Source organism: Arachis hypogaea, chromosome 16 (genome assembly GCF_003086295.3).
Source record: "Arachis hypogaea cultivar Tifrunner chromosome 16, arahy.Tifrunner.gnm2.J5K5, whole genome shotgun sequence".
NCBI lineage: Eukaryota > Viridiplantae > Streptophyta > Magnoliopsida > Fabales > Fabaceae > Arachis > Arachis hypogaea.
Window position 1 is genome coordinate 102,404,357 of NC_092051.1, and position 14,553 is coordinate 102,418,909.

At 32.6% G+C, this 14,553-nt stretch overlaps 1 protein-coding gene across 32 annotated transcripts; it reads right to left on the reverse strand.

Annotated features, from left to right (window-relative positions):
- Window positions 1-5,130: 5,130 nt before the first annotated feature.
- Window positions 5,131-9,883, reverse strand: LOC112754568 (uncharacterized). 32 transcript variants are annotated; one of them, XM_072220894.1, is made up of 11 exons: window positions 9,347-9,880; window positions 8,678-8,822; window positions 8,278-8,328; window positions 8,022-8,139; window positions 7,621-7,887; window positions 7,166-7,471; window positions 6,918-6,972; window positions 6,744-6,790; window positions 6,013-6,079; window positions 5,748-5,853; window positions 5,131-5,366 (listed from the first exon to the last, which is right to left on the reverse strand). In XM_072220894.1, exons 8-11 carry the CDS (start codon window positions 6,747-6,749, stop codon window positions 5,303-5,305), a joined length of 243 nt encoding a protein of 80 aa, XP_072076995.1. In that variant the 5' UTR covers window positions 6,750-6,790; window positions 6,918-6,972; window positions 7,166-7,471; window positions 7,621-7,887; window positions 8,022-8,139; window positions 8,278-8,328; window positions 8,678-8,822; window positions 9,347-9,880; the 3' UTR covers window positions 5,131-5,302. The 32 variants fall into 32 exon arrangements, with proteins under 32 accessions (XP_072076995.1, XP_072076997.1, XP_072076993.1 ...); XM_072220896.1 differs by having other exon boundaries at window positions 6,913-6,972; XM_072220892.1 differs by having other exon boundaries at window positions 7,168-7,471; window positions 7,606-7,887.
- Window positions 9,884-14,553: the final 4,670 nt, after the last annotated feature.

A 14,553-nucleotide genomic window follows, 5' to 3' on the forward strand; every position in this document is an offset into this window, starting at 1 on the left:
AGTTTCAATGGTTAGTGAGATCCCGAAACTATTCAGAAGCAAAAAGCTACTAAGTCCCGCTCATCTGATTTTAACTAAGCTTCATTTGAAACTTAGAAATTTATTGTATCTTAATTTTCTTTTTATCCTACTATATTTTTAGTTGCTTGGGGACAAGCAACGGTTTAAGTTTGGTGTTGTGATGAGCGGATATTTTATATGCTTTTTGACATCATTTTCATATAGTTTTTAGTAGTTTTTAATAATTTTTTATAAGTTTTAGTGTTAAAATCACATTTTTAGATTCTACTATGAGTTTTTGTGTTTTTGGACAATTTCAGGTATTTTCTGGCTGAAATTGAGGAGTTGGAGTAGAAGTCTGATTCAGAGATAGAGAAAGCACCGCAGATGCTGTCTAGATCTGACCTACCTGCATTTGGAAGAGCTTTTTTGTAGTTACAGAAGTCCAAATGGAGCTCTCTTAACAACTATGGAAAGCTGACTTTCAGAGCTTTCCAGCAATATATAATAGTCCATACTTTTCTCCGGATTAGAAGGCCCAAAACTAGCATCCAACGCTAGCTTCCAGCCCCCTTCCAAACGTCCAATACCCAAAGAGCAGAGCCCAATGTCCAAAAGGCTCAGAAAGGACCCCTAGCTGGCAATCCAAGCCCAAGAGACCTCAATGCATGTGGACCTCATCAAAGCTAAGCCCAAATACTCACCAAGTGGGCTCCAAGTATATTTTTGCACTAATTAGACTATTTTACCCTACTAGTCATCTATTTAAGGGATTAAACTTATGTAATTTAAATACAACCATTCCCGGGGATCTTCGGACCTTCTTCAACTTTCCTCATCCTTTGGGAGAGAGGTCTGCCATTTTTACGTTTTTCCATTGTTTTCATTTTCAGTATGAGTTTTTAAACCTCTTAGGTTGAGGGAGGAGGCCAGTTGAGTCCTATGAATTAATAAAAGTACTATTTCTTCTTCTTCGATCCGTGTCTGATCTATCTCTAAGATATATATTCCGATCTTCATCGAAACAGGACGATCTGACAAATTGGCTCTGTTCATCACATTAAGACGAACGTGCCTGACAAACACCCGCGTCTACTTGGGTTCATGTGAATACTTGGTTGGAAAGCACGAATCAACAGCTATGGATTTACATCTCTCAGATGGTTAATCTACGATTTCATTGGGGACTTCTCGTGACATCAGTTTAGTCGATCTCCGGGGAGATTACGGTCTTCGGGGAGATTACGATCTCCGTGGTATAGGCTAGATCCAAGAAGCAACATTTTATGATCCGAAAGATTCTACCTTGTCTGTGGAGTTTTGAGTAGGATTGCCAAGAGAATGGATTGCTATGCGCTTCACCCTCCATTGGATTGAATACCAAGGGCCCTGGCGTTCATTCTGTAGCAGAGGAGATCAAAGACCATTGGCGTGGCTTTGATCACTTACAGCCTGCCATAGAAGAAGATCATTCACAAGCAAAGAAGATGATAGTACCAGAGTTACTTAAGAAAGATGAAGCAACTCCGACTCTCAACTCTATTCCTATCCCTGAAAATACTTGCTTTACTCATTCGGCATTAAATAGTTTCTTTTGATGAATATAATCCAATTACCTTCTGATTCTGCCTGACTAAGACCTGCAAGACAACCATAAGCTTGCTTCAAGCCACAATCCTCGTGGGATTGACCCTAACTCGCTCAGGTATTACTTGGACGACCCAGTGCACTTGCTGGTACTGCTGCTGTTGTACGAAATAGTGTGAGTTTTGCGTACACGTGCACCAACTTCCTTTGCACCTTTTACTTCCTCCTGTTTAAAGTTGGAAGTAAACCATCGGTGTTGTCAATATCTTAAGATTATAATTAATTATTAATTATTTTATATAAATTAGATACTATCAATGACCAAGAAATAAAAAAGTTATTTAATTTTTAATGGAAATTATAATTAATTAATTGTAACTGCACCTCCAATTGAATAGGATGAACCTCTTCGAATTTATTTATGAAGTTCACATCATCGGTCATCTTTCTAACTTTATAAATTAAAAAATATGAATTATCAGATATTTAAATTTCAATGATAAAAAAAAGTCTTGTCAATTAGGTTAAGCAAAAGTTTAGGTATATCACATATATCTCCTTTGTGTAGAATATCATTTAACATATTAATAATAAAAAATTATAAAAACTATTATTAAAAATACCTCCACTAATGTTTTTAAAAGTAAATATTGATTATAACCTACCAATAAAAGTGGATCAAGTATCTCTACACAGCTATTTTTTAAAATTTATTTTGCCTCTTTATTAAAGACTACAAAATATGCAGTTATAGTCATCAATGACACCAAACTTGATTCAGTATCTGGTTAGCGAAAAAATAGCATAAAAAAATTAAATATAGACTTATTCAATATTTAATCCACTGTGATTAGACTTTAACTTAAAAAATAAATAAAAATTTTGGAGTTATGGATAAAAGAAGACGGTCACAATTTGATCACTTAACAATTTTTGTAAAAGCATAGATAGACTTGTTGCATTCACATTGGCCGTACCACCAGTCTAGAGGATCTATAATATGACTTATGGTAGCCAAGACAACACAAACAGCAATTTGAAAAAAAAACTTATCGAAATAAATAAGATGAATAAATAAAAATAATCTCTGTGCAATAAATTGAAATTGTTTTCTTTTTTCAAATTTTTTTTCAGCTAAGAAAATTACTGTATCTATCTCCTTTAATAAATTGATTTTGGCTTCAAAAATTTTTAAGAATGCAGTCTCATTTAAAATATTCCCAATATTACTCCTAAGTTGTTCATATCTTACAAAGCTAAATAAATAAAGTGAAAAAAATTACATTAGATAACACACACATAAACTTAAACTCAAGAATTAAAAAAAATTATATACGCCTATCTTTAAATTGGACGACATTTTTATCTTTAAGATTGAAAAATATCTTTGTGTCATACATAAAATTTTGTAAAACAATCTCCCATAACAAATTTAGTTTATTACACAAAGAGTAAAAACTCACATAAAAAGAACAATTGAATTTTAAGTACTTTTGGAGTATTACTTATTATCCAAATTAATTAATTTTATAAAGACCAGTTGAAAAAATAAATTTATTCATCAAAAATAAAAAAGCTTAAATTTATAGCTAAAGAATCCAAAAAAAATTTCTTATCTATCATCTACTTTTAATTCAATAACATTGTACTTAGTAGACTAGTGATCCTTTTCAAGAATTTTAATGTAACATATTGAGTTTTTAAAAATTAAATAATTAGTTATTTATGAGTTATTATATTTATTGAGATTTTATTTTTAAAAAAATTATTTTACCAAAAGTAATTAAAAAGAATTTTATAATTATTGAAATTTAATTTAATTATGACTTATTCTATTAGTTTAAACTATTTATTAGAAATTATTTTGATAGGCAAAATTAAATTGATTTTTATAATTATTATTACCATTTTAATTTGGATTAATTAAAATTATTATATGATTTTTCTAAATAAAATAAAATACATAATTGATTTAAGGGAAAAAAAAATTGGCCGAAGCCATTTGGGAGCAAAAGAAAGAAAATGAAACATGGCTTATATGTATATATACATATATATAACCAATGCCACTTAATCACTTAATCATAAATTGTCCTTAATCATTATTTAATATTATTATCCGTTGATTAGCTCCATTCATTTGGCCGAGACCCAAAGAAAAAAGAAAAGAAAAGAAAAGTGGCTTGTAATATATATATATATATATATATATATATATATATATATAACTAATGACATCTATAATGCCTAAAACACCACAAATCATAACTTATCACCAATTGTCTATAATCATTCATTCATTTATCACCGGATGAACTTGAGGAAATAAGAGAAAAATTGAAAGAGAAGTGACCGAAAATGAGGGAGAGAAAATGTGAAACCTCCATGACTTTCAGCTTCGATTTCTTTAAATCTGTAATTCGAATCAATAATCTAATACGATAAAAGTGTTCATATCTTCCTCCTCTACACGTTGGCGTTATTTTTGTTCGGTACAAGTTGACGGTAACGTGGCTTCTCTTCCTCCACTACAAAAAATTTTGGTTAAAATGGCAGTTTTTTTGGGTATTTACGGCAGTTTGAACCGCCATTATTACCAAGAACGGCAGTTTCAGAAAGTGACGTAATTCTGGGCACTATTCTAATTAAAACCGCCACAATTTTTTGGGTTAAAATGACGGTATTTGGATAGGTTAAAACGGCGGTTCAAACCGCAATTATTTCCAAATAAAACGGCATTTTTTGTCGGTTAAAATGGCGGTTTGAACCGCCGTTATTTTCAGGATTAAAACAGCGGTTTTTGTTAGTTAAAATGGCATTTTTGAACCGCCATTTTTACCCTGATAGTAGCATTCTGATTAGTTAAAATGGCATTTAAAACCGCCATTTTTTACCGGGTTAAAATGGCGTTTTTAAACCGTCGTTTTTTCCTGATAGTGCCATTTTATTGGTTAAAACGGTGTTTAAAACCGACGTTTTTACTGGGTTAAAACGACGTTTTTTGTTAGTTAAAACAATATTTTTGAACCGCCGTATTTACCTTGACATTGGTTGGTTAAAGTGACATTTTTTATCGTTTAAAAAGACGGTTTTTACCATCATTTTTATTGCGTTAAACAAATAATTTTGTGATTAAAATTTCATAATAACAAAAAATCATAATCCATAAACGAAATATTATAACTCATAAACAAAGTATTAAATATAATATATGATTTTTTTAGTATTGAAAATAAAAAATAATAATTCCTATACAAAAACTTGTCTTACTAAACTAACTAAAATACAAGCATTGCAATAAGCACTAATTAGTCAAATCTATCATCTAGTTTCTTAAAATATGTTAATATCTAATAATGTATTTAAACCATCTAATAAGTATTATTTTTACTACTTAGAATATGAATATACAAGCCAAGTAGTTTAGCTAAGTGATGAATAAGATTTAGAGGCCAAAAGTTTTCTCCTTTTGTAATTAACTTTAAAACAAGTTTGCCTTAATTTTTTGGTCTCTTGTGTGAGTTCCATCCCAAAAACTTGCTCTAGAGAAAGAATTCCTAATTGAAGTGAATTAATAAAGAAGTTAGTATCTATTAACAAACTATATTCATGTTACACATATTCTAACTGGAAATATATATCAAACTGCATACTAGCTTGAACATTTTTTATTTTTTTTTCCTTCTTTTATTAGGAATAATTTCACATGATCAACTTATATGATGGACGGGTCACAGCAGCACTCATCTAGGAGGCAGCAACAACACAAAGCTGCAAGACTGAGAGGGAACCAAAAAGGAAAAAACATCAGTTACACAAAAACAAAAAAAGATATATAACATATTTGTTAGGATTTAATTTTATTTATTTAATGCATTTAATTGAAATACACACTAATTGCTATCCAATTAAAATATTCTCTGATCTTAATCATCTTATTCAGTTTTAGGTTCATCTTATCATTTGAATAAAAAAAATACTATTCGTACATCAAAATCGACTACTAAAATCAGTCACCAATATAAATATATATGTAATTATTTATTTTCAAATGTAAATTTATATTTTAACATGTATTTTATAATTTTAGTGCACTCGTAACATAGTCGTAGGTTTAATTAATAATAAAAGATGGCAGAATATGAAATTGGGAAGCTTACCATCCCTCAAGGAAGCCAGTATTTCTTCTTGGTGGTGGTGCAGCAGCATATTGTGGCGGTGCCATCACTGGAGGACCTTGATAATAACCTACCAGCACAACAATTTCTGCCACAGAAGAAATTAAAATCATGCATATATATGGAGAGAAGAAGCAGTTCTCTTTCAATATTAATCTATCATATCATATGGTACAACAATATAAGGAGCTAATACTAAACAAAAAATTACTATAGTAATATAAGAACTAAGAAATGAAAAGGGTACCTCCTTGAGCAGGGTAGGGATATGCATACTTGGGATCACTCATTTCCACCAAAATAATCACAAAGCTCTGAAAATATATAACATGGACAAGTTATACAATGGGCTGAGAAATAAACTTAACTAAACTCTTTTGTAAATTTGCAATTTCCTTTTTTTTTTGGTTCAGAATCTAAAAGAGGAGAAAACACTGAACTGAAACAAGTAAAAAAAAGAAAGATCCAGTGGTTATGTTATTATCACGAGTCAACTTGATATCCATAAAGAGCTCATAGTTTCCAAGATCCAGGTCCATCTATCAAGATTCATCATTTCTCTTTTTATGATTCTACTTAAAAAAAAAGTAAGAAATTAACTAGAATAAAAAGAGATTGGACTCTTTTGATTCTTTTAAATAAACTACTTAAAATAAAAGAAAAATACAAGAATAAAAAGAGCTATAGTTGTATATAATATTATATTATATTATTGTTACTAATGAAGAGAAGATCAGATAGTGATTGTTGGATTAAACAAGTGATCAAGACCCCTTAATTACTTGAATAATGTTATATACTTATATCATGGATCACAATGTCATAGAAACAAAAAAATGATAATACAGTATAATTCATCACTATAAAGTCAACCAATTTTTATTCCTTGAAAATAAATATATACAAATGTATATAGATTTTTCAAATATATTTCCATTCTTACTTCCATGAGAAAGTATACGAGGGAGAATAACTTACTTCCATCTTTCAAATATATTCCCATTTTTCTTATTCTTTCCCGTCCCCTGTCATATACTCAAAAATAAATTACCAGTGTTTGAACAAATTTGTTAAAAAAATCGAGCATGGAATGGATAATGTGTTAGGGAAGGAAGGTGGATGTTTAAGGAATGTATATATATATGACCTTACATCTAGGGCATTCGATGGCTCCTTTTCCGCTACAGGTCTCACAATCTTTAAGTATCTGCGAAATTAAAAAGCAGGGAAGATGGTTAGTCATTTAGTTGAAAACTTGAAATGAAGAAATGATAGACACACTGAAGCTGCATCATATATATGGCTTAAGTGGACAGAACCTGATTAAATAGCAGGGCATTTGTTAGTATAAATAAATTTATAATCTAAATGAATATGAGGCGTGCAGATTAAGAGAGCACACTGAATTAAGTGAAAATCCTCCAGATTTAGCAGTAAAGGGTGTTGTGATGCATCTTCTAGTGGCTGTGAATGCTTGGGGACCAACCAAACTGAAGTTGTTATAGCAGTGGATAGAGATAAGCAGTGGACAGAGATATATGACATTTTTCTCTTCCCTTTCCTTTCTAGGTAGTTCTATACTCCTTCTTCCTCTCTTATAGCAGTGGATAGAGAAGACAATGAATGCTTAATGGCTTTTTGAATCCAAGTTCATCTGTTGCCATCTCTTTCTCTCTCTCCTTTGTGCAGTTAGATGCTCTTCAAAACTGTAGAAAATTAAAATTGAAGAGTGCAAGGTCAAATTTGTAATAGATTACAAACAAGTTCATCACTACAAACTAGTTATTCTACATTAAATATTATATGTAGTAAAAAGAGATTCAAGGCTAAAAAACTTAACTAGTAAAAAACATACAGCTAAACATAAGTATACTTCCTTTCCTTTTGGTGGAGAAAAGAAAAGTGGGATCCAAGGTTGCATCATTTCTACTTCTAGGCCAGTGCATGCCAAGAGCCCCAATGACATCTTTGCGTATTAATTACAGATGGTCTACAACCAAGGACTAAAAGAGAATCAAACCTAATTCCTTTGATCTTACCAGTTGAGCCAACCCTTATTTGCAAAATCATAGAAGATCAACCTTCTGCCATTAACATCATCCACTACAATATTTCAAGGATGCTGCATGGCCAAGTTAAATATTAGTAACACACAAGAAGAAGTATCAAATCCAGCTAAGCTATTAACACAAAACAATTACATGTCTTGAAATAGTGTTTAAAAAATTGATCTGAAATGAAATAATTGCATCTCACTTTTTCTTCTCATGTTGATCCTTGACAAGAAGTGCAGAACCAAAAGCACCTTTTACGATTTGCTCAAGTACTTCATACTGCTCCATGTCATCAACAAGTAATTGAAAATTTCACTCTCCTGAACACAAAGTGCAGCACAAATCAAGCATATTAGACCCTTGCACATTTAGTCATTTATATTGAACCATAATTCAAAATTTAAAGTAAATAAATAAATAAAATGTAGTTAATCAGAAACAAAGGAATGCGGTTATACGAGATTGCACCAAATGGCATTGGGCGCATGTGATAAACTGTTGTAAAAGTGCTGCACAAAATTGATCAGAATTTAGTCTTTTGATAGTGTTAGAATAAGTCAATTCTTCAAAATAAAAGACTTTTATATATTAAGTAACATTGAGAATGGAACCATTTGTATGTGTTGCTTAAATTTAAGTTGAATCCGCATTCCAAGCAAGTGTTGTCATTTTCAGGGGAGGATACAGCCATGCGACATTGATTTGAACCAAAATCAAAACAATATCTTTTCAATTCCTTTTATCTAGTCATTTTTTGTACATTTATTCTTAATCAATGCATTTTGATACAAATTAAAATAAGAGACACACATTACAATCTCGTATAGATTTTTAAGATTATCAATAAAAGTGAAATACCTTAACAAAACGAAGGTGAAGAATAACAAATTTTCCTGCATTACTACCACCAGCACCAGTGACTTCTCAGATATAGTTGGGGCTCATTTCTCCATCAGCTTATTGAGGATATCACAGCCAGTTTATAAGAGCATTTCCAAGTGTTCTGATATGTAGAACACAGATTAAAGCCTGAAATAGTTATTAATGTTCTGCAAGTATGATAATTGTTAATTCAGTAACTTCTAATTTCTCCCATTCCCAAAGGTAGAAAGTGTCACATATTTGATATTTGACACAGAACACATAAATTCAACCGTCTAATTAATCACCTTTTCAAGTTTTAACTCATCTGACACTAGTAGAGCCATATTAAAACAGCAATGAAGAGATGATGATGAAACAATTTAGTTACAGTCAATTTTGAAATAGTTGAGATTGTGTTTGGTTTTACCATCAATATCTTTCAATCAATTTCCAGTGTGTTTTCCTCCTTTCTTTTATGGAAATTGAACAACAAAATAGGGCATATACATGCTGAGAATAAAGAACAAGAAACATTTTGACTACTACGTCGATATTCAAACCAAATTAATTAAATTTGTTCATCTAATCTAAGGCAAGCCTAAGGCAATCGATTAGAATGAAATATTTTCAAGAGAACAAAGAAAAATAGGGAGAAGAACCTACTCGTGAGTCTGCCGGAGGAGAAACTTGTAGCTCAATAGCTCGATGGACGAGATTGCCAGCATAAAAGAACGCCATAGGAGGAGTTTGCCGCTGGAGGAGAAGTTGCTAGAAGAGACGTCGCTGGAGGAGACGTCACAGGAGGAGACGTCGACGAAGGAGACCGTCACTGGAGAAGACGTCGCAGAAGGAGGTCGCCACTGGAGGAGACGTTGCTGGAGGAGACCATCGCTGGAGGAGATGTTGCCGGAGGAGACCATCGCTGGAGGAGACGTCGTTGGTAGGAGGAGATCATCGCAGGAGGAGATCGCCATTGGAGAAGACATTGGAAGAGGAGGTCGCCGAAGGAGAGATCATGACAGAGGAGATCCCAGTGGTAGAGCTTCAAGATTTCTCTCACCGTGGCAGCATTTCAATGAAGGAATGATTGAATGAGGAGGAGTTAATTTAGGGTTGGGCATTTATACAAGTTGATAATGGCATTTTAAAACTGTCAGAATCCAAAACAACTGCTGTTAACTACAAATTAATAGAAACGACATAATATTGAAATATTAGGGCATTTTTATAGAACCCCATTATATTAATGCTATTTTATATCATTATTTTTGTAGTGCTCTTGAGTTCGGCCAATTAGAGTTTTAGGAGGCACATACGATTTCTGATGTTTTCTTTTTCAGCAGCTCGGTTAAAAAGTTTCTCCGGAGTTTTCATTATTTTAATTTCATACAGAGGTAAAGTTTTGATAATTTCTCACCGATTAAATTGGTATTGGATAAGTGAGTTGATGCTGTGATTGATTGTTGATTAAATTTGACTGAATTTATGTTGAATTTTTGTGATAAATTTGAAGTTCGGCCGGTTTAAGTGCAGCTAGAAACTAAATTATTCCGATGAATTTGGGGCTAGAATATTATTGATGCTCAAGTAAAATTGGAATTTGATTTCCAAGAAATTAAATTAAAAACTGTGAAGAATCGGTAGCCGTAAAGCTCGAAAATGGATTTTTAAAGTTATATATATTTTCGAACTGATTTTAAAAAGATATTTTTGGGTTTAAAGAACTGTATTTGTTACCATTATAATATTATTAATTTAAGAATAAAATTTTGTTTTGATAAGAATTGGGATTGATTTTATAAATAAATAAAATTTAGGGGTAAAATGGATATTTTATAAAAGTTTAGGATTATTTTTATAAATATAAAACAAAAAGGGTAAAGGTTTAGATATAAATCTATAAAATATTGAGGTCAAAAATAAAATATTAAGGAGTTTGTGGTTTAGAAAGTAATTTAAAAAACGTTTGAAAATAAGGTTTTATAAAATAAATTTTAAGAGTATTATAATATTATTTTAAATATTTATTTAAAATTACTCATTTAAATTAGAGTAAATTATTATTGTAATTATTATTTATCAAAGATATTATTTTATAAGAATATTATTATATGTATTATGAAGAATAAAATAGAGAGTAGTAAACAGAGTAATCTTAAAAGTTTTAGGAAACACCGACTTAATTAAAGAGTCTTATGATTCTCTTTCTATAAAATACTTAGAGGATAATGAAAGAACAGTGTGAAGATAGTTTGAACGATTAAGGATAAATAAGTAAAAGACTGAAGAAAGAGAGAAGATCAATCGGCACGTGTGATTATGGGAAGGTCATGAAAGGGTGACAATAGTATGGTTATGGTGCCGAAGAATAAATGTTAATAAGCCGTGACATTTGTATGTGAATAATTGTGCAGGGACGCCCGTAAATATGAAATGCCTTCCAGGAGAAGGGGTCACATACTTTAGTTGGAGAATCAGCACCTGCAAGTACTTGTAGAGGTCATGTTCGACATACTTCAACTGGAAAATCAATGCATGTAAGAAGTAGAAACTTGCAGAGGTTATGTCGCTGGAATGCTTTATCTGGCTTGTGAGTTAGATTGCGTCGGGTGCGGATCGAAATTGACAAATGAGTTCATTACCTGCGATAGAAATAGACATGCATCATCCTTGTTTGTATATTTTGCATTTGGTTCAGTGTTGTGAATTGTTTGTGATTGCTTGAGTGTGTTTGTGATTTTCATTGCTTGTTAATTTGAACTTCTATGACTGGTTATTATTCTGGCTAACTGTGTTGGGCTGCGAATGATCGAACTATAATAATACGAATTTAATTATCTACCCCTAACCCTACTAAGAACTCTCTAGTTCTTACCCCCTATTTCCACCCCTTTTAGCTACAGGTGCGAAGGTTTAAATGTGCATAACTTTTTCATTTTAAAACATTTTCCATCCGTTCTTTAAACGTTATAAATTACATGGACTCAATTTTTATTCAAAACAAAATTTACAAAATTCGGAGGTCCAAAAGTCAAGATATGGCTCGTTAAAGTTGGTTAAAAATTGAGTTTTTACTAAAATTCGCAAACCCTCTTTCAAAACTCATGATGTCAAAGGTGACTTTATCGAAATTCATATTCAAACAAAACGAGTATAGAAGTTGCAACATAGATCAAATTTATTTAAGAAGAAAGTTCGAGGTAAAATTTTCTTATAGGTCAATAAAGAAAATTGGCGATGAGTTGCAAACCGACAAATTCTCAGTCATATAAAGTTTTCAAAGTTTCATATAAGGAGTGCATGCAAAGCTCAAAACAACTTTATCAAAGTTTAAAGAATGGTTATGAATACAATCGACTAAGAGAAAGATTAGTTTTGAAATTTCTTTAAAAAGAATCCAAAACTTCTTTCAAAAGGTTTAAATCAAAATTCCGAGTGTAATCTTAAAATTGTACCTTAATAAGGATATTCAGAATGCACTAGAAAGGAAAGTCAACTTGCTTTCAAGAAAGGAACTCACTTCAAAGAAAATCAAGCAGGATTCACAAAGCTAGAAATAACGAACAAATTTTTAGGTGATTCGATGAATTTAAAGAACTTACAAAGAGGGACAACTCAGTCGATAATGATTTCTTAAAGATTTTCAAAGATCTTTTTGATGTATCAAACAATTCAAAAATACATCAAAGAACACATGAGTCAAGATAAAGGGTTTTAAACAAATGAGGCAATTATTTCAAGGAATTTCAAACAGACATATACAGTTAAGATCAAACAAGAATGCACATGAACAAGAGGGCAGGATTGGAAGATAATCTGATTACTCTCCAAGAAAAGAATCGCAAACAAGAACCTCAGAGCATACCAAGAAAGAACAAGTCAGATGACATCCGCAGAGTTCGAGACACCTAACCGAGTAACTGATGACTTGCATTATTTACCCCTTTTTCTTATCTAAAAGGACCATAAAAAGAGCATAATCTCATTAATCAATGAAATTTCATGAACCAAATGATAAATATTATGGTACATTGCTTTGAAATGGGTTTGTGTTGAATTTCAGGAAAAAAAAGTAAAAAAAGAAGCACAAAAGAAGCAAAGAAAGCTGGCGTGCCACTTGGAGCTCTGGGCGTGGGATGCCAGGCCAATGAAACAGAGAAGATTTGCTTAACACAACACAATGGGCGTGCCACTTGGAGCTCTGGGCGTGGCACACCAAGTTGTAAAGCCAAGTCTCAAAGAGGGCATACCACTTGGTGCTATGGGCGTGGCACACCAAGTTTAAAGTCAAGATCTCAAAGAGGGCATGCCACTTGGTATTTTAGGCGTGGTACACCAGGTTTAAGTTTCAGAGGAGTGATTTTGAGCCCCACTATGGGCGTGACATGCCAAGAAGAGGGCGTGGCACGCCGGGGAATATGCCAGCCTGACCTCCTTTCATTCAAATGAAGATATCTTGAGCTACACAACTACAAATGAGGTGGTTCTAGTGCCATTAAAAAGTAGACATCCAGGGTTTTCTAACCATATATAAAACTTTATGATGGACATTGGAATTGAGGAAGATATTGACCCCAAAAACACAAGGAGAAAAACACGTCACTACAGAGTTACCAGCCTGACCTCTTCATCTTCAAAGGAATATAACTTGCATTGTAGAGCTCAAAGTGATTTGATTTTGGTGGCGTTGGAAAGCTGACATCAAGAGCTTTCCAACGATATATAACACTCTAGGGTGGACATTAAAACTGGAGGTGAAAAAGGCCATTATTTCAGCATTGCAAAAGCTGGGCGTGCCACTTGATATCGAAGGCGTGGCACGCTAGCTCTATTTTCATAATGGGCATGGCACGCCAGGTTCTGGGTGTGGCACACTAGTTCTAATGGTCAGAGAGCATCATTGAAGGCGTGGCATGCCAAAGAGTTGGTGTGGCACGCCGGGGTACTTGACAGACTGACCTATTCACCTTTAAATGGGCATAACTTGAACTACAGAGGTCCAAATGAGTTGATTCCAAAGGAGTTAGAAAGATAACATCTAGGGCTTTCCAACAATATATAATACTTTATATTGGAAATTCAAATTGAGTCCCAAAAAACTCAATCTATTCAGTGTTCAAAGTGGGTCATAATCCAAAGTGAAAAATCAAGTGGGAGTGGCACTTGAAACCACACGGCAACTTCTCCCTGCAGCTTCCAACCTTCAACCAAGCCCACTTTAACTCTCATTCAAGCCACACTTATCAATCAATCAAGGCCACAAGAAGCATCTAGAATAGTTTATTTTTATTTCATTGTGATTTACTTTTAATTTCATTTAAGTTTGTAATTTAGGAGAGCCTATTTAAAGGCCTTAGTTTCATAGAATTAGGTATGCTGGATTGGGGGAGTCTTCGGACCTTCTCTGTTCACCATCAGCTTCCTTTCTTTTCCTTCTTACTTTTGTAAATATCTTTTAGTTATGAATTACTAACTCTTTCCATTGGGAAAGAGAGCTCTATTATTTTTCAATGGATTAATTATTTTTATTCTTCTTCTTCTATTCATCTCTCTTTGATTTACTAGAAAGAATTTTGTTCTTCATTCTAGCATTCAATTATCTTAGAAAAGAGATTGAATGTAATTGGGTTTTATGGGAACCTTGGAAGAGGAAACATAAAACCATGCTTGAAATTCTTTCTCACACTTGAGTAGAATATGGGTTTTGGTGTTTGAATATGGTGACATATAATCCTCCCTCTACTTGGACCTATGATGATGTGTGGTATAATCAGGGACCATTCTTCATCTCTTCTTATGAGCAACTAGACCAAGGAATTGGCTATTGATCAAGATTTGAGAGATTGAATCACCAAGGGATTGGGGTTTAA

Coding starts and splice junctions, on each gene's coding strand:
- LOC112754568 (XM_072220877.1), bottom strand. CDS start 7,310: ATGTCATATATCTCTGTCCACTGCTTATCTCTATCCACTGCTATAACA. Junction 6,973..7,167: donor GAGGATTTTCACTTAATTCA/GTGTGCTCTCTT, acceptor TTAATTTCGCAG/ATACTTAAAGATTGTGAGAC. Junction 5,367..5,747: donor ACTGGCTTCCTTGAGGGATG/GTAAGCTTCCCA, acceptor GTTCCCTCTCAG/TCTTGCAGCTTTGTGTTGTT.